Source organism: Topomyia yanbarensis, chromosome 1, assembly GCF_030247195.1.
Source record: "Topomyia yanbarensis strain Yona2022 chromosome 1, ASM3024719v1, whole genome shotgun sequence".
NCBI classification, from domain to species: domain Eukaryota; kingdom Metazoa; phylum Arthropoda; class Insecta; order Diptera; family Culicidae; genus Topomyia; species Topomyia yanbarensis.
In genome coordinates, this window is record NC_080670.1 from 143,579,147 (window position 1) to 143,598,640 (window position 19,494).

At 35.7% G+C, this 19,494-nt stretch overlaps 1 protein-coding gene across 11 annotated transcripts in view; it reads left to right on the top strand.

Annotated features, from left to right (window-relative positions):
* The window catches only part of LOC131675962 (cytoplasmic dynein 1 intermediate chain), a 29,984-nt gene extending 11,144 nt beyond the window's left edge, over nucleotides 1-18,840 (top strand). For 3 of the 11 annotated variants that reach the window (XM_058955089.1, XM_058955084.1, XM_058955093.1), the window contains exons 5-11: nucleotides 244-306; nucleotides 805-825; nucleotides 10,425-10,472; nucleotides 16,760-16,909; nucleotides 16,977-17,133; nucleotides 17,206-17,578; nucleotides 17,646-18,840. In XM_058955089.1, the coding sequence (XP_058811072.1) occupies nucleotides 244-306; nucleotides 805-825; nucleotides 10,425-10,472; nucleotides 16,760-16,909; nucleotides 16,977-17,133; nucleotides 17,206-17,578; nucleotides 17,646-18,464 (1,631 nt within the window). In that variant the 3' untranslated portion in view covers nucleotides 18,465-18,840. Of the gene's footprint in view, nucleotides 1-243; nucleotides 307-804; nucleotides 826-10,424; nucleotides 10,473-16,735; nucleotides 16,910-16,976; nucleotides 17,134-17,205; nucleotides 17,579-17,645 lie in introns of all 11 variants that reach the window. The other 8 variants (XM_058955103.1, XM_058955098.1, XM_058955111.1 and 5 more) reach the window with 8 other exon arrangements.
* Nucleotides 18,841-19,494: the final 654 nt, after the last annotated feature.

Consider the following 19,494-nt stretch of genomic DNA (forward strand, 5'->3'; position numbering starts at 1 on the left):
ATGAGCTAAATGCTGTTAATTGATTAGTAAGTGCAGTACTAATTCGCACGTTTAAACAAGTGGAAAGCATTTGCTTTTTAACATATGTACAGTGAATCGAAACTATTCTTCGAAATGTGACGTTGTATTATGAATCTAATATGTATGTTGCTTATTTCAACCTACTATATCTTACATCTTTGCTAAAAATACGACATTGAAAACATAGTACAACAATTGATTGAAATAAAATAACAAATACAGTTTTTTCTTGCCATTCCTCACCTCTGTCAGGATATATGGAGGATTGGTGGAGACCGCGTAAAGGTAATCAAATTAGCAATGTCCCAGTGTCTAAAACTATAACCAGCTATCAGAAACATCCATATATGCAGTGTGTTGCAATAGTTACTTTAAATGATGCGCTCCTATATACCCCATTTCTAAATATCAATAAATTTGTTCGCTTTGTTATCAGTCACAGATAACGCGGGTTTTGTAGTGTGCGATGGAGTATTTCCTACTTTTCTTCCGCAGTTCATAGTGACAGCCACCACGGCTGCGATTTTAATTTATTATCACAGATCATTGGACATTGGCGACGCTAAGCTTACTGCTTTATTGCTTGTTGTGCTGAAAAACGCATCTATCGGCTAGCCTCTTCTCTGTATGATACATGTTTATGAAGAAAAGCGGGAAACTTCCATCCGATGTACTTTCGCACTGCGTTTACGGATATATTATGCTATTGTTCGATATGACCTGCGATTTCGTAAAAGCTAATAATTCTCATTCTATTCTTTTTTGTCGGCAATACATTTTCAGCTCATGCGACGGATTACTACGGTAAGTGTTAGATTTCAATTTTTTCACTCTAATAAAAATGGACCAACGCTGTTTGGAAGATCTGGATCGAAACACATAAACATATTGTCCAAGGATTCTTCCATGCAACGATGATTGTCTATCTCTCTTTCACTTTACATTAATCACAATAGAAATCCTCGTCAAGTACAAACTATCACTGTCTAATTTACCTTTTCAATCAACATATTTGTTTGCTGTACGACAGCTTTGATATATCATTTGTCCGTCTATCTAATTCGTTTAGTTTTTTTAGTATTTAGTTTACAAAACCGTGAACAAAAAACCGCCTCTGTTGGTTCTAAAGTACGAAGTTTAGTTTAATTTCTCCACCCATTATCTTTCTATATGTCTTGTTTATTATCGATCGGATCATTAATAGCTAAATATGTTTGGTTCAGTATTCAAAGGAATCTATCAATAACGAGCGATTCCACATTGGAAAAGTGTAATTCAGTACCCTCGAAAGCACACTCGCATGGTTTTAACTAAACACACACGCAAATGGATTTGAACAATTATTGTCCTCGCTGAACGCTTAGAACGCAGCCAACTGTTTTCGTAGATGCTATTTTTAAAATGCCAAATTGTGTACATAACTAGTTATGCACTGTACAGTTTTAGCTCCAAGATGCATAGAAATAGTAGAGTAAGAAACAGCAAGATGGGTCGTTTTAGTGCTGATTGCTTTATCCCGAACACGCAAAAGGTTTTTTTGTGGTGATTTGATTATTTTAATAGATGGAGAGCTTACACAATGTGCCCCAGAATATCTACCAGGAAGATTGTTTACAGAAACGAATTTAGTGCTGTCATAATATACTTTTTCTATTCTGGTTTGGCATCTTCTCACTACGTCAGTGATTTTTTTTTTCACGACTACAAGCAAAAACAACGAAAGAGCCAACTTCAACGAGCTATCCGGAGCTACGCCTTTTCGTGTGAAATTGGGTTCCCGTGATGAGACACCAGCCTAAATGCCAACAGCAGTTAGCAGCCAAAGAAAAATACTAAATTGGCTATCCCTGATATTCGTTTGGACTGTACATATTAACTTTTCTATCACACACTTCATTCTTGAAACTTAAACGACATGTAAATCAATGTAAACATACAAAGCCTGAATCAAAAATTTGTTTGAAAATTAAGTTGAATTCGATGCACTCCATGGGAGCATCAAAAAGCATATGATTTACATACATTTTCGTTCGTGTGATACTACATGTCATTTATTTTACAACAATATTGGATTAAAATACATTCAAGTGCATTGGTTTGCTGTTTAATGAAGCCGTAATTTTCAATCAACGTGTAAAATTATAATAAAATTCGTTGAAAAAAAGCACGACAAGGTGTGTGTATTTGTGGTGGAACTTAATTTAATATTAATATTCATGCTCCAAATATGTGCATGAAAATAAATTTAAAATAACAAAATATTTTTTTCTGTGTATTGTTGAAAGCGCTTCGAACATATCAATGATTTATGTATTTCTAGATAGAACATAGGTCAATATCTGTGAGAAATATTTCATTTAATGGATGAATATTTCAAGAGATTTGTGCGTTTTTAGGCGTCCAAATTTTGTGGCGAATAAGCCTTAATACTGATTTGCTCCAACTAACACATTGATGACAACGTTAAGTGCTGCCCAAGTAACCATAAGCATTAATCCATTGCACAATACTGGCTATACATTTGCACTAATGTTACATTGAAACACAATTATAGCATAAACAATGCTATCTAGCTCTATACCAGCATCATAAATGCATGCATGCACAGCCGATTTATAGCATTATCGCTTGCTTTGGATACGTCTATAAAGCTGATATAAGGCGTACATGCTTCAAGGATCTTTAAAGCAAGTATGCTTTACATGAGAATTTGGTGCCACCATATAGCAAATATAAAGCCGATATAATGCTATCAATGCTGTGGGTTTACTCCTCTTGAATATTATTTTCGGCATATTCCATTTTATTCGAACATATGCAATATGACCGAGACAGCAAAAGCTGTTCACTTGCTGCGAGGGACGAGGCAAGGTACCTCTGTTTGAGACTGGAAATAATTGTCATAAAACATTCTTATCGTGTGAGAACTAAATTTCGTTAAGGTTAAAATGTTCAATACAATGCATTAGAAGGGAGTCAATTGTGGTTCCAAACCGTATTTCTGTTTGTTTCATTTTTCGTTCATCATACCGAAAAGGAAGCAGAACAAATCGTTGCAAAACCCCATTGCGGAAATTGAAAGCATTTTAAGCTTTCATGCTATTGGAATTTGCGCACTGGTGCTATATAATAGTATTACTACTGCAAAAACGGGTTGTCAATATCTGTACAGTAATACGCCTTTTGTAACATAATACTGGCATTATATCTGAATATATGACTTCGCGGCTCTTTAAGACTGTCCTATATGTAGATCTAAAGCAGATATTGGGCTACGTTATAATACTTATATGTACGTGACTGTCTCTGCTCTCCATTAAATCCCAACCGAGTTCGTTGGGAATTTCTGATGGTAATGATCCCTGGTCCCGTCTTCCTTTGTGAGGGAAGTAAATCTGTTGGTTCCGTTTCATTTGTTAATGGGTCGGTATGTATGCAGATGGTGGAGTCGGTCAGTGGCGCTCAGAGTGGACAGAGACCGAAGGGATACAATTTTGAAAGAATCTATGAATGATTTTAACATTTTTAATGACGCTTAATTTTCAGCAGCCGCATTACACTGAGAACGCCTCAATAAGTGGCCGTCTTGGAACACGAAAAAGCATTTTTTTCTCGCACTATTGGAAAAATCTTCATGAAAATGAATCAATATATTGGTGGCATTGCACAATGGTCCCCCCATAGGCCAATAATACACAAAAAATATTTCGGCGAAGGCATGTTTTTATCTTTCGATTACATCGTTCTGGATGTATATTTTATAGTTTCATGATGAATTTTGTCAAAAATGAACTGGTTTTCATAGTATATAGAATAATGCATAGGGTGGTTCGTTATTTACCGATAATGTAAAGAATATTGATAATCGATTGCTCGCCTGAAAAATGTTTTTGTCGATCTGTAATTTTTAATATTCATATTTTTTTCAGACAGCGCTACTACTAGCTGTGTATTAAATGAAAAAGATCAGTTTTTGGAGTGTGAGGAGAGCAGAAAACTGGGTTTATTTATACATGTAATAGAAAAATTAACCTAAAAATTTTTAATATGACTTTAACTTTGTCTTTTGATATCCTTCCCGAACTTCTTTTCAAAATGGTCGTTAGGCTGTCCAGTTCCACTTAAACTAGGATTCAGCTGCGCATCTCTGCGCCCAGACTGCCTAGAGAATCTAAGATGTTGTATATGATCAACGGGATAATGCAAGACAAAAAACTTTATATCACATTGTCAAATTATATTACGTTAATAATCACTACTGATATCGAAACTATATAGCTTAATTATTATTATTTCCCAAAATATCGAATCATTAGAATTGGAGTTTTATTAATTTATTTGACACTTCTCGTTGAAACACATGTCGCTACGGAATATGCAATGTACGAGGAAAATGTCTCACTCCACTTCGTATTACATCTACGTTCTCAAGTGCGTTAAAAAGCCCAATGCGATTAATATCTACAAATAATTTTGAAATCATAAATTATTTCTCGTTTTTCCATTTTAAAATAGCTGGTACTCTAACGGAGGTTTTTTTTATTATGGGATAATTGTTATTGCAGGAAAACATTTTTTATTCACGAAAACCATAATTTTAAAGGAAAGATACACGATATATTTAAAATTCTTTCGTTAACTTGCTGTACCAATTACGAACAACATTTGCAGATTGGTCTGTGAGTTGGTTAACGAGATATCATGCTCTCCGAAAACGATATCATAATATTTGCGTTCAGGTGCAAAAGCTACAATTTAGAGAACTTCTGAATGAATGACTATTCATTTTTTTACCAGCGAAGCACAACTTGTACTATTCAATACTAAAAAAAATTGGAACAAAAAAAAATTGATGTGAACCGTAATGTAATAAGAAAGGCCGAATCACACTGTTTGGTGGATGTAATCGATTTTTTATTGCGAAATTTGAATTCAGCGACCCAAATTTACTATAGAAATTTCGTTTTTTTGTATCAAAATTTGCATTGAATATATTTAATATATATTTTCCCTTAAGTAATGGAACCTCTGTGCATTGGTAGGGTTTGACTGATTGATTTTCATGAAGATTTTTGTAACGGTGTGAGAAAAAACTGCTTTTTTCGTTTTCCAAGATGGCCGCTTTTCCAAGCTTTCTCAGTTGAACCTTAATTTAGTGTAAGAAATATTTAAGATAGTTTTAATTGGCTTAAAGGTACATGCGTATAATTTCCGAAGCAACACCAATAATATGAAATAAGCATTAGGTTACGATGAAATTTTGTTAAAAGTAAACCCCAGAAAAACTAACACAATAATACTGCTGATTTTACTTTTTGACTTAGAGTAAATTTATGTGATTTTATTTTAAATATGTTTCCATAAATTTTAACCTAGGTTTTCTAAATTGATCCTAGGTTTGTGCGACCACCCCTGGTCGGAATTTAATGATTGATACTTAGGAACTAGCTGAAATTGTACTCATTAGATGATAAAACCTGGGACTAACGACTTCAATGTGCGACTCTTAGGGCCGATTTCTTCACCCTCGCTTAACTTTTAAACCAGGTTCACCAGTACGTTTAAACCTGGGTTAAACACTAAGCGAGGGTGAAGAAATCGGCCCTTAGTAATTCCAATTTGTTTATCGACCAATACCGGCACCGGACAGGCCCGAATGGGGGGAATGTTAGTCCGACACTGATTATTGGTATAGGCCGTATATATTACTGCGCACTGCACTGCCGCTAGAAGCATAACTGTCCCATGTGCTATGGGAATTCCAATACACATGGGACAATTATGTTTCTAGCGGCAGTCACAAGTGACACTGATGACAGCTTTTTAATAGCGAATTCGCACGGAGTCTCTGGGCGGACGTTGCGATACTTTCGATACTAGTACGGAATCGATCTGTTTTCAATACTGTACAATGTACTTAATTTTTTGGTATCGATACTTAAAGAACGATAACTGATATCGATGCAGTATTCACGACATCGAAATTAATCGAAGCCGCCTAGCTTGAGGAATTTGGCTCGGGATTCTAAACGATTTTGATTTACGAGTCCAATGCAATTACCGACTCAGGCTAAACGAATCGGTTATTGCATTTTAGTGCGGAATCGGTTATTGCATTTTAGTCGCATTTGATGAAAAAATCGAATAGATGATGGATGATCAATCGAAGAAACCAATCAGGTAGATCGGTTTCGAATCGGCGCAATCCCACGGACCAGACGCTGATAGGGCAGCTAGTTGATTAGTAGCTTTTGGGACTTCTGATAGCTGCAAATTTCTCACAGAGCTACAGTTCCTAGTCGGTAGCGATTGGGCTTCTTAACACTATCAGCGTCAATTTCGCGCACGTTGCTAATTGCTTTCCGGAAACTTTCCCTCCAGTGGATTTGCGGACGGTTTGTTAGGTTTGGCACGTTTTCGTGTCATGTGCTTTTTCATTTCTTTCTGCTACTGATACAAGCATAATCAAAACAAATATGCGTCTTCCTCCCACCATCCATCCAGTGGATAGTGTTGCCACACTTGCATTTTCAGCTTTTCATCAATAACATTCCAATAATGTTTTCAAAGAATTTTGAAGATTCAAAAAGAAAGGAAAATAGTTGGCGAAGGGAAAGATTTTCAAATTTTAATTCTTGAATCATAGTTATCATATCGAATTATTTGAAATTTCCTATTCGTAATTTCGTTGAATATCATTAGATCTGAATTAACGCCCCGAAGTGTAATCACGACACTTCGGTTATATCACAAAAATCACCCACCCACCTTTTTAAATATACGTCAAATTCAATCAAAAAATTGCCCTCCAAATAGAATTGCTACGGCTATGACTGATTCAGGAAACGATTCTATACAATTTCCCCGAAAATAAAATGCCGAAGCTTTTTGCCCAGAAACATATTTTCCTGAAAGTACCAAATCTCGAAAAATTGCTTTCCATAAAGTATAAAATCCCAGAAAGAAATTTCCCAGAAGGAACCAAAACCCAGAAAATTTTTGCCCAGAAAGTACCAAAACTCCGAAAATTATTTTACCGAAAATTCTGTTTTTTTTTTCAAATAAGTTTGTAACAATCGTTTCAGTTAGAATATATTCACTTAAATGTGAGGAGCATAGCGTAGTTAGTAAATTTTTCTAATCCGAAAAAAAGGCGAAAGACCGTAAGGTTAAAACCTCTAAAATCGAAATAAAAAAAATACTTGTTGTGATCACAATACATAAGGAAGGCTTCTTTTGTGATCTTTGAATATAGAGCACCAACAGGTTTATTATCGTTCTTTCGATTGAGTTACTTGATACTATACTAATATTAGTGCATTCTAGTGCGTATAATATATATTCGGATTTTGATGTCGATAGTTCTCGATGAGAGTTCGTCTATGACAGATTTATGCCAGATTTATGCCAGATTAGTTCTTTGGTTTTAAGCGTTCTTTTGAGTGACGAAACGTGTGAAATAATGAAATAGAATAGAAAACTTATGAAGCAGTTACATGAAGTATTTGTGTACCATAAAATCGATACGACCAAAATTTGCTCGAATGAAACTTGATGCTTTTCTTTTAAAAGTGGATCAAAACAAATGTTTCCAAAGATGGAACTCAAAAGAACAGCTCATTTTTAAAAAAAGGCTAACTTTTATAAAATGTATCCATATGAAAAATAATCAGTACCAACAGTGCAATACAACATTTTAAAAATTGTCTAATTTTTGAACAAGACTGATATAAAGCCATTTGGCATAATATCGTTTGACATAAGACATCATATACTAGTTGGCCATTTGACATAACAGGCCTGTGGTATAAATACCATTTAGCGTAAGTTATGAAAATACTTTTGAAAGTGTGTAGTGCCTCATGTTTGATTAAACCGAGCAATCGAGCAGATTGTCCGTTTCCGTACGAAACATTTTCAATGCAAAAAAGGATAAATGCTCATCTTTTGTCAAATTGTGCATTTATTTCGATTGTAATACAGATTCAAAGAAAGCTCGAAAGAAGGAATCAACCCCTATGTTTGAGTAAACCGGGCAGGCGAAAAGATTACAAGTTTACGTTCAAGAGTTATTTGGCATACAGATTCAAAGAACTGCTCATGTTTAAAAGAAGGAATCAATCCTTATGTTCGAGTAAATCGGGTATCGTAAACCGGAGTGACATTGATCACTTTTCGAAGTAATCATTACATATTTTTAGACGCAATACATTTTTTTCAAGTTTAAAATTTTTAAACCATGTGCTGATGTATGGAGAACAAGATTGGCTGGTTTTACCTAAAATTGTCCACTTACAGCTATTTTTCCAAAAATGATTTCAAGTTGAAGTCCGTTTTCGTATTCCGGGGTGACTTTGATAACCTGCATGTTCACCCACATTAAGTTATCGTTGTCAATGTTTTTCATTGAAATGTTTGTTTAAACTGATTCTGGAAAGATATTGATTGTTAAATAGATGTTAATTGGTATTATACAAAGTATTTCAATGTACTGTAAAATTCGAGTAACCAAAATTCGTATAATTCGTGTCCAACTAGAATAAAAGATTCTGAAAACCTTTAAAACTGCTCAAATTGTTTTATTTCAGTGCTTTGTCGACGTACAAAAAGTTTCATCCGTTCTATCACGTTGGAGTATTTAACAATAAAAAATTGCGAATTTTAGCTTAAAATAATTTGAAATAATTGCCAACTAGTTTTACAAAAAATGTATTTAAAATAAACAACCTTTTAAAACTAAAGTTTGCACATCCCAATCTAAAGGAAAACAAAAACTCGCTTGTAATTTATTACTTTTGCTCAAATTTGAGATTTATTTGTTTTATAAAAAATAGACACTTTACGAAGTTTCGTAAAAATAAGGTAAAGTCAAATTTCGGTTTTTTGTAGTTTTTGTGCCTAAAACCCGAACAATGTACTCAAAAATTATAACAAATCAGTATGTTATAAGTTTAGAGTAAAAATCAGTTCAAATTAAAATGATTCGGTAGATTATTCTGGTTTAATAAGCGATCTAGGAAAAAAATTCGAGTGATCAAAGTCACCCCGCTGATCAAAGTCCCCCCGGTTAACGGTATACGAATGGATAACAGGCTTACTTGTGAGGAACCGCCGCTTCCGACGGCTTATCCTCAGCAGTTTTACACCGCATCAGTTCCTTGACATAGGTAATGCGCATATTTTAAAATCTATCAACTAGCGCAACTTTATTCACTATTTTATTCATTTAGATTCTACAAGGGGGTCACCGCTTCTGATAATTGTTGCCAAATGGCTCCTATAAAATACCTGTGCTGAATTCTAAGGTTTATCCTACATGTATGCTTACATCACTAAAATTTAAAAAGACTGCTATTGTCTAATGCTGTTAGTAGTGCACTCTTCGAGGGGAGCAAAATGGACAACATTCCGATTAAGATTATTGATTTTCATCAATATTATTCCCAATTCAAAGCAATATGGGTGCTTTCTTGATCTTACCAAAAAATCTGCGAAAATGGTTATATCTGGGGAATGAACTTCTGGGCATTGGGGCAATGCTTTTCTTGGAAAAGGTGCATTCTGGAACGAGCAACGACGCTGATGCCCATTTATGCGCATTTCATCCATTGCAGATAGCGCAATTAATGAAATAGTGCGGCACTCTCCTTATTAGGACCAAAATAAGCCCTTGTAGAAACTTGAAACTTGATTTCGCATGTTCACGACGCGGATCTTAATTTCTATAGTTAGAGTTTCGGCTTTGCATGTTTCATGAATAAAATATAATTTAAGTACGGTTTGACTGCTTTTCAATATGCTAAAAACGTTTGAGCAAACTTTGGGATTTAGTTCTATTGGAATCTATATGATACATTGACAGATTATTTGTGAACACATGCTATCATCAAAGAAGACACATTCAAGATCACTAATGAAATCAAAGCATGTAATAACTTCCATTAAAGTGTTCCCGTCTCATATAGATAATTGCATACAACTTACAAGTAGAACCTGTACTTCTGGCGAAGGAAAAAAACACTGTCTATTTCAAAGAACTTCGGTTGGCTGCGTTCTTAGCTCTGCATTTTGCTTGACATTTGTCACAGGTGTAAGAAGTCAAACTACCCATTTTTCTCTAAACATTTCATCTCATTTCAATGTTCTCCATTCATTCAAAAAAAAGACAGTTACATTTCGTTAACTGTTGTTCACTAAGATAGTTTGGTCGTAATTACTATGAAGCAACAAATTGAACATGATTTTGTCATATAGTAGGGTACCTTACTATTGTTGAGTTCTGCACTATATAGCCCCCTTTCTAAACAATTTCCTTTCCTTTTTTAAATATCAAACTATAACTTACCCTTCAGTTCATAATTAACGACAATACAGTTAAAGTTGGACTTTCTTTCTGTTTCAAGATGAATACAATCTAAACCCTGGTTTAGAATGGGAGGATGAGTTTACAGGTAGGTTTTCCTAACATGACTAATCCAAATAGTCATTCTACAAATTTACTTTATTGAGTTTTGTTTATATACTACTATAGTGGAAGAATTTAGAATGACTCGTCGTATTTTTCGTATAATAGCTAGTTCAGTTTCAAAGCATTATTTAATTTCAGTATGTTTGCTTCAGTTTTGACAGGAGAATTGCACTTTTATATAGAAACTTGTACAAATATTTTTTTTTTGTATTTTACACATCACGACCTGTAATGTACTTTTTAGAGATTGTGATTTTATGCTAATTTTTGAATGAATGACTGTGTTGTGAATGTTTTCTTGTTCTCTGTTCTGTTTACTGCTACCTTCTATCATCTTTCACTATTCCCATCACTCTGTGTTTGACGATTTCACGTGTATCTACTCGCCGCTGACAACATTCAGAATTGTGGGTTTGGCCAAGATGTTTCAATCGCGGTCATAAACTTGAACTTGCATAACGCAAAACACGCTTTTCTTGGCCAGGTTCAGATTTCTTTGTTCTTCCCCACCGAGTTGGTCTTCTAGCTTTCCTGTTGCGGTTTAATTCAAATATACACGATAATAACCAACCTAACCTACATATCAGCAATCACCGAAATATGTACTAATGTGCTATGTGTTATCTGAGAACATATTTCATTTCATGAGTGTTTTAAATAATCAAACAGCAAAACCCTCGAACGTGCGTTTTCAGTAAGAGAAACAAATCGAGTTCAAGGCAAACAAATGGGTGGAGAAATTAGAGTACTTGTAGAATTTATCCACAGGTGGGCTTATGGGGATCATGGACACTATATTAATGTGTAGATGTCATAATCAATATTGAACTGTAACTATTTCCATTTCTTTGTACAAAGCTAGGCTCAATTTTCATATGTAAATAACCAGCATCGTGTACGCATTGCTTTCGCTATAATAACTATTGTACACAATTTCCTGACGTTGCCGCCTCCTCGAATGTTGATTACTATGCATCTTAAAATCGTTCTTACTAGCAAATTAGTGTAGTAGCTTGTATATCTTTATATATTGCACTGTATTTTTTCCTATATGATTTTTATATGCGTATCGATTGTCAAAAAAAGTCTTTCAACAGGATTACTGGTCGTTTTAGTCATGGCAGCTACAAAACGGTATCGTTGATTTAAATGTGGCAAGTCGGTGCTTCAATTACCCTTTTTGGAGGATTAGATGTTTATATTTGGTTGTTCTATGTATGTGTATTGTCAAATTGGCCATGATTTAATTTAAATCTGACGTCCAGTTAAGATTTGTCGGTTTTTTTTACTCCCACCCGCGCGCAGTGGTCGCAATGGTACCAAAGCGTGCGTTTAATTAATGGTGCTCTAGGAGTTGATTTTAGCGATTTGGTGTGTTAGAAACACTTTTTAATAATGGAAGCCCCCTTGTTTTGATGTAAACTGAATTGTGATTAATCCACCTAAAAGTGAGATAGAAAAATTATTTCCATTAACTTTTAAGATAGAGGCACGATGTCAATGACAAAGTTATAGTAAATTCTACTGCGAGAAAACTTGTTGAACATGCAAACTCTCCAAAATGTAATGGTGTTGAGATAAAGCCCGTTGTTTGTGGGAGGCACCCAAAAAATCATTTTTTTTATTATAACTTTTTTCTGAGATTTTTGCAATTCTTCAAATGTTCTATGAAGTCGTTGAAATTAAGAAATTGCAGATATTTGTCGAAGACGTCAACATTTTTGTATTTCAAAATTTAAGAGTTATTAAATAAAGTGGGTTAAAATACCACCATTTTGAATGACAATTACTAAGAGATGTGGAAATATGTGGAAGACATTTCGATTCTATGAGAAAGACAGGGATAAGTACTATAAGCAAAAATACTACTCACAACGGACATCCACCGGCCTGTATATAAAAAATACTTTCCGGCAATGCATGTTTTTCATTATGTAACAAAATAATTACGACATTTAAAGCATAACTTTTTATAGCAATTGTTAAAAAAAAACTCTACAAGTTGGCGTTTTCAGAATTTTGAAATTCCGCTTGGTACTGAGATATAGCGAGAAACGTGACAAGAAATTGTGAGATTTTCAAATCACGGTATCTTGATATTGACTCAAATTATATCAAAATTTACGATGTTTATTACATTATTACAAATTGACTCAATAGTCGGTAATAAAAACCTGTTTTAATCCACCTAGCGGTGCAATTGTTCCTTTCTCATTTCTTCAAACATTGACTCCATGTTCAATATAACCTACACACGCTCACCAGACACGGTCTGATGTCCTCCTTTCTTCCCTAGCTACGCTCCTGTAAAATCCATAATCCATCCTATATCAGTCGAAAGAAAATTAGGTTGACGATTTTCATAGTGATTGCATAACCTTTTTATATGAGAAAGGCGAAGGCAAAAATTTGCCAAAATACAAAAAAATCATTCTTTGTCAATTTTTTTCGAGATTTCATCAAATTTCGACGTTTCATGCATTTTAAAGACATTTGGCATCAAAAATATAAATTCGTTTTTTAAATTTTCCTATTCAGTTCCTACTTCTATGAATTCAGAAACCGTCGTAGGTGCACACCAAAAAATATGAATTTTATCGTTGACGTAAATGCAAGCATGACAGAATTTAACAAACCGTATTTCGCAAAATGACGAAATATAACCGCGCTTCGTTTAATTTTACATGAAACTCATACATTACATACGCAGTGACATACAATTACACTTACTGCCATTCAGATCAAACTCTATATGTGATATCATGTAAATATAACATGTAACATGTAAAATTAAAATCAAACTTAAAAGTCAGTCATTTTTTATGCTCGTATATGTCAGGATCAGGAGACGTAAATTTACACTATTTTTTCTAGGTGTGTGGCCAATGTCAAAGCGACTTTGGGGTGTCACTAGTGATTTAGACTGTTATAGTGGTATCAGTTTATATGTGTGGTCGCACTCTTAACCCTCAAAACATTTTTTCGACATAACATAAAATCTAGTCGTTTCAAGCATTTTGGACGTATTTGGCATCGAAAGTACGAATTCGATTTCTGAAATTTCATGTAATCCCCAAAAAAAAAATGTTCCGGCTTATGTGGGTATTTCATATGTGACCGGAAGTTTCGGTCTATATTTCCAGAACCATATAACCGATCCGCACGAAATTTGATAGACATCTATGGCGATTATATACCTTTCATTTGGGTGAGTTTGTTAATTTTTATAGGTGGCGATTCTTCCGGGACACTTCCGGAACTGTTTATGATGGTCAATGCGGTCGACGAGACTTCGGTTGGCCGTCAGTGACCTAGAACTGCTAATGTAAGTTGTATGACACATAGATATATTCATTTTAGTGAAATTTTTACCTTTTTGCCTTCATCGAGGTATCATTTTGAATCGGAACTCGCAACACCGGAACCGTAAGTCGGGTCAGAATTAAATTTAATAGCAGCTTACGGGGTAGCAAAAGATTTCATTTAAGTTTGGTCCAAACAGTCTTGCCACCTCAGAGAAACCGATGTAATTGTTATTCTAAGTTTGGATACTTCCGCCTGGGCTGCCTGATCCGGTGATGGTGGCCAATGTGGCCAAAGAGACTTTGAGTGACTGTTAGTGACCTAGAACTATAAATCCAAGTAGTTGCGGTCGCATTTTTGAAAAAAATCACCTTGATACATTCATCACAGTATCCGTTGAAATCGGCATTTTCTGCGTGATCGTGCTCATCATCCTTTAATTCCGGAACTAGAAGTCAATCCCACACAAAATTCAATAGCAGCCAATAAAAACGTTGTACCTTTCATTTAAGACTAAGTGATAATCGGTTCAGAAAATGCCGAGAAACTGATGTGGATTTTCTATGTAACCGTACTCTTCAACTCGTATCTCCTGAACCAAATGTCGGATCAAGATAAAATTCAATAGCAGCCGATGATATTCAATAGCAGTCGTTGTACCTTTCATTTGCGACTAAGTTTGTGAAAATCGGTTAAGCCATCTCCGAGAAACCGATGTGGACATGTTATTGTCATGTCTGCACATAGACACATACATTCTCCGATCTCGACGAACTGAGTCGAATGGTATATGACACTCGGCCTCAGTTAGAAAGTCGGTTTTTGGAGCAATTGCATAACCTTTCTACATGAGAAAGGCAAAACGACGCGTGGGCTGAATGGAATAAACATTCCATTTGTTCCGAAAAAGGACAATCCTTTAAAAGTGTCAACTACATCTAATCGAAAATGTTTGTGTTGTTCTGAAACTTATGGTGTACGATTAGGTAGGCGCGAAAAGCTATTGATTTCGCAAGCCGAATGAAAATTAAAAGAAGTTGATATCATCACCGTCCATAACCTAATTCGATCTGTTCGTTCCGCGCTGCGTTAAATCAAAGACAGTCTGTTAAGCGCACTGTAAATGGATTTTTCTACAGTTTGTGAATAAAATTAAATACAAGGAAAATGTTCAATTTCGTATTTTATACAGCAATACTATCTGAGGACAAGTTCTTCTGCACTGAAATAAATTGCGCAGAAAAATGTTCGCGGACACAAATATTATTTCACATTATATTTTATATGCGTGCATTCACACTTATCCGGTACGGAATCGGTGAAGCATTTTGGTTACAATGGTACTCCACGCATGCGAACCTTAAGCGATGGAGATATTCAACGTATTTTCACGGTGCGTTTGGTAGAACAACTTACAACTTTATGTAAAAAATGAGCATCTCTTAAACCTCGGGATATGAAAGAATGAGACTCAGAAAGGGTTGCTGTGCCCTAATTCTTCGTAGTTTCTGTATTCATCCCACCCATTTAAATACATTAGTTAGAGCAGTGTCTGCTATCTCTACATTAGATAAAATGGTAGGATGAATATATTACTGCTTCTTACAAATAAAGCAAGGCTGCTGATACCTATTTTAGAGCAATCCAATCGTTATAAGCCGAGTAACAATCAAAATAGTGTGACATCCTGACTAATGAGATGAATAAGGGCTCATTTACCCTACATGTTCGATTATATTTCAAAAAATATCTTGATCCAAAAACTCAAGAAAAAATTGTTCACTGTCGCTCATATTGTGTTGACTTTGAAAAGGACAATCAGACAAGCGTTGCAAAGAAATTCGTCAAATATTGCAATGGCGTTAAAAGTTTCACCGAGTTTGTTCGAATAGAAAGGTTGAAGTTCATGACAAGTAAATTTCATACGAAGAAGTCAATTAAGTAGGAGGTTCCTTCAAGAATAGTTACAGCATTCTTCGAGTACAAACGAAAAAAGGGAAAAGAAGACAGAAAAAGCTGTTTAAGCGCGATGGATCACTCAGCGTCTTCGAAAAGAGCATCAATATCGTATAAGTATGGTCAACACGTATCTAAGTCTCGTAATCCCAGAGACATCAATGGTGCCCTATATCAGGTGGAATCCGCAATTATAATTTTCGGCTAAAAATGGGACTTTCCAAGCATTTCAAATTCCGCTGAATGCAGTGTTCAACTAAACGCTATTTGGAAAATAAAGAAAAGTTCGTGTAAATTGACTTACAAACCACTAGGCATCTTAACCTAGACATAATTATAATCGTTACAGCGTTTCCGTATTATTTCAGATCGACAGCTGTTAACAAAGTTGTGGACAATGAAATTATCTATCGGATTACTACTTTTAGTAAACAGATTACTAATTTAGTAATGGTTGCAAATAAATGGGGCAAATTCCAAAGTTTCATAGGTGCTGATATTTTTTGGCATAAAATTGGTGGAAAAAGATACCGAATATGGGCAGCTTGTCCATCTTTATGTTTGTGTTTTAAATACCTAGATTGTTCGGAATCATGATCGTAACTTGCCGTTTACTGTATAAGTAGAGTGGGCAGGTTATAATATTATTATACTACGGGGGGTACATTATAATGAAATTGAACCCAGTAATAAAGGCAAAGTAAACGTCTTGTATCCTAAAACATTTCTGTAATGTCCGTATCTTCTCCAATTTGTCATATACATACATACGAAACAGTGCTAATGATGCATCCATACGTATTTCAGCAGAACGACAAACATGTATTAAAAAGATATCTATTGTATATAACTTAGTAAGACTGACAACTCATCACACCCACACAAACCCTAACACAATCTTTGGTAGTATCGGTGGTATAGAATTCACGTAGCATAATTTTCTTCTGTTCCGAGAGGTCTAGAGCAAGATTAGTTTTACTTATACAGTGCTTACTTTTGGCGATGGTCAAGGTGATGATGAGGAAAACTCCCTGACTCATATCGATCACGGCTTCCATTCGAAACTGCCACCGGGGATTCTGCCGCATGGACTACCAACGGTTAAGGAAGTGGCGCCGGCCATTACGCCCCAGGAACAGAAAAAAGAAGAAGTCAAAGAAGGTATGGCTTACCTAACTGGTGAGTGTTTTCATGCGGGATACAAAACAACGCTTTCTGTTTATTCTAGTCAAAGAGCTTTCCGCTGAACAGAAACAGATGATAATCCTATCGGAAGATTTCCAGCGTTTCATCCTAAAAGCTGGAAAAGTTATGGAGCGCGCATTATCAGAAATGGTTGACATTTACACAGACTACATTGGCGGAGGTGATACTGATGATATCAAGTAAGACTTCTACTTCATGTTTCTGAGTTCACCGATCGTTTTACTAACTACACATTTATTCTTTCTTCGCAGTGATGAACGTTCACTTGCTCGATTATCTCTCAATCGAACATTCTATTGCGACCGATGGTCAAAAAATCGGTGCGTCACTTCGTTCGATTGGTCAACTCATCACCCAGAACTGATGGTTGCTTCCTATCACAACAATGAAGAATCACCCAATGAACCGGATGGCGTTGTGGTGGTGTGGAACACAAAGTTCAAGAAGCACACTCCGGAGGAAGTCTTCCATTGTCAGAGCGCTGTCATGTCTGCATGTTTTGCAAAGTTTCACCCTAACTTAATTCTCGGTGGTACGTACTCTGGTCAGATAGTGTTATGGGATAATCGAGTACAGAAACGAACACCTATTCAGCGGACGCCACTTAGTACGAATGCTCATACGGTAAACCATTTTTAAAATACATTATTCAATAGAACAATTGTTTAATACCACTATTTGTCATTTGCAGCAACCCGTGTACTGTCTTTCCATGGTAGGTACGCAAAATGCGCACAATGTCATCTCTATCAGCTCGGATGGTAAACTATGTTCCTGGAGTTTGGACATGTTATCACAGCCACAAGACGTTCTCGAATTACAACAGAAACAGTCGAAAGCTATTTCAGTGACATGTATGGCGTTCCCTCACAACGAGGTTAACAATTTTGTGCTCGGCAGTGAAGATGGCTACGTTTACTCGGCATGTCGTCACGGAAACCGATCTGGTATTGGAGAGACATACGAGAAGCATTTGGGACCAGTAACGGGTATTTCCGCCCACCACAATCAATCGTCACCAGATTTCGGGCACTTATTTTTAACTTCGTCCATTGATTGGACTATAAAACTATGGAGTTTAAAGGAAAACAAACCTATTTACTCATTTGAGGATAACTCTGACTACGTCACGGATGTCGCTTGGTCTCCTATCCATCCAGCACTGTTTGCTGGAGTTGATGGCAGCGGTCGTCTGGACTTATGGAATCTCAATCAAGATACAGAGGTTCCGACTGCATCGGTTGTAGTTGAAGGTCAACCAGCACTGAATCGAGTATCTTGGACGCCATCAGGACTGCATGTAACTGTTGGTGATGAGGCTGGACGAATTTATGTTTACGACGTCGCTGATAACTTAGCTACTCCTCGCATGGATGAATGGAACAAGCTCAATTCGGTGCTCAACGAACTCAAGATGAATCAAAGTGATGAGTTCGATGATATAGATAAAAAGTCGCCCATCCCTCAGACTCCATCACTAACTTCACTTACCTCATCCCCGCTTATATGAAATTCAATCAGGCCCTATTGAAGATCAGATAGGGACTAACAATCGAACCGAACATAAAGGCTTATTCGATATGAGCAAGATGTTTATATTCTTGAACCGGTGAATGTATGATGTGAAAGGAGTTATAAGGATTAAGTCTGGAAATAAATAGTTGCGCAAAAGACTAATAATATGTGGCTTTAGTGAAAGGTTCACAATAATATCGCTGGATTTACTTCTCAGCTTATTGTTTCAACAGGCAAATATTGCATGCAAAAAATAGATTAGCTATTAGAATTATTCGATAATAGAAAACACATCTTAAGCTATGTGCAAGATCTAAAAATGTAATTTATTATCCTGTGTTGAGTCGCAAAATAAAATTATCTAATTCTTAGGCATGGTCCAGTCTAATGTTTATCCGAAATCGCTTCATTAAATTGAGTCATTGCTATTTGGTTTTCTCTTTATCACAACCTGTCACATCAGGCAGCAATGTAAGGGGAAGTTGCTTATCTACCCATCCGGTCATCCCAGCATATAGTAGGTATACGTAATGAATTCGATGCGCCTGGCGCTGAAACCTATTTTCAGAAAAAAAAACTCAGCAAAAAATTAATGACAATGCGAACAAATGCCAAGCCAGTTTATCGCATGTTAGAAAAAACCCGCAAAATCTTAAAAATGAGACCAATTCCATGTTTTCTAAAGAAAAGGTTTACGTATCTTAAATAAAGTGTTGATTTACATTAGAATTGATCCTTCTAATATCTGATACAGGATTTATAGGCGCAGTTTCGTTGATGTAGTTCAGTATAAACACCAATGATTCAGTCACATCACATTTTCCATATTCTTGGGTATATTATGACTAGGGTTTCTCTAATAAATATTCAATAGGTAAACATAATTCCATTGCAAAAAAAAATTAAAAAAATTGCGGTCTGAACTGCCTCCCCCCAGAGAGGTCAGAAGTACATTGTAAAAGGATGGAAAAACGTAGTTTTGCAAATCATTATCTAACGTTGCCATGGGGTGGTGTAAATGAACT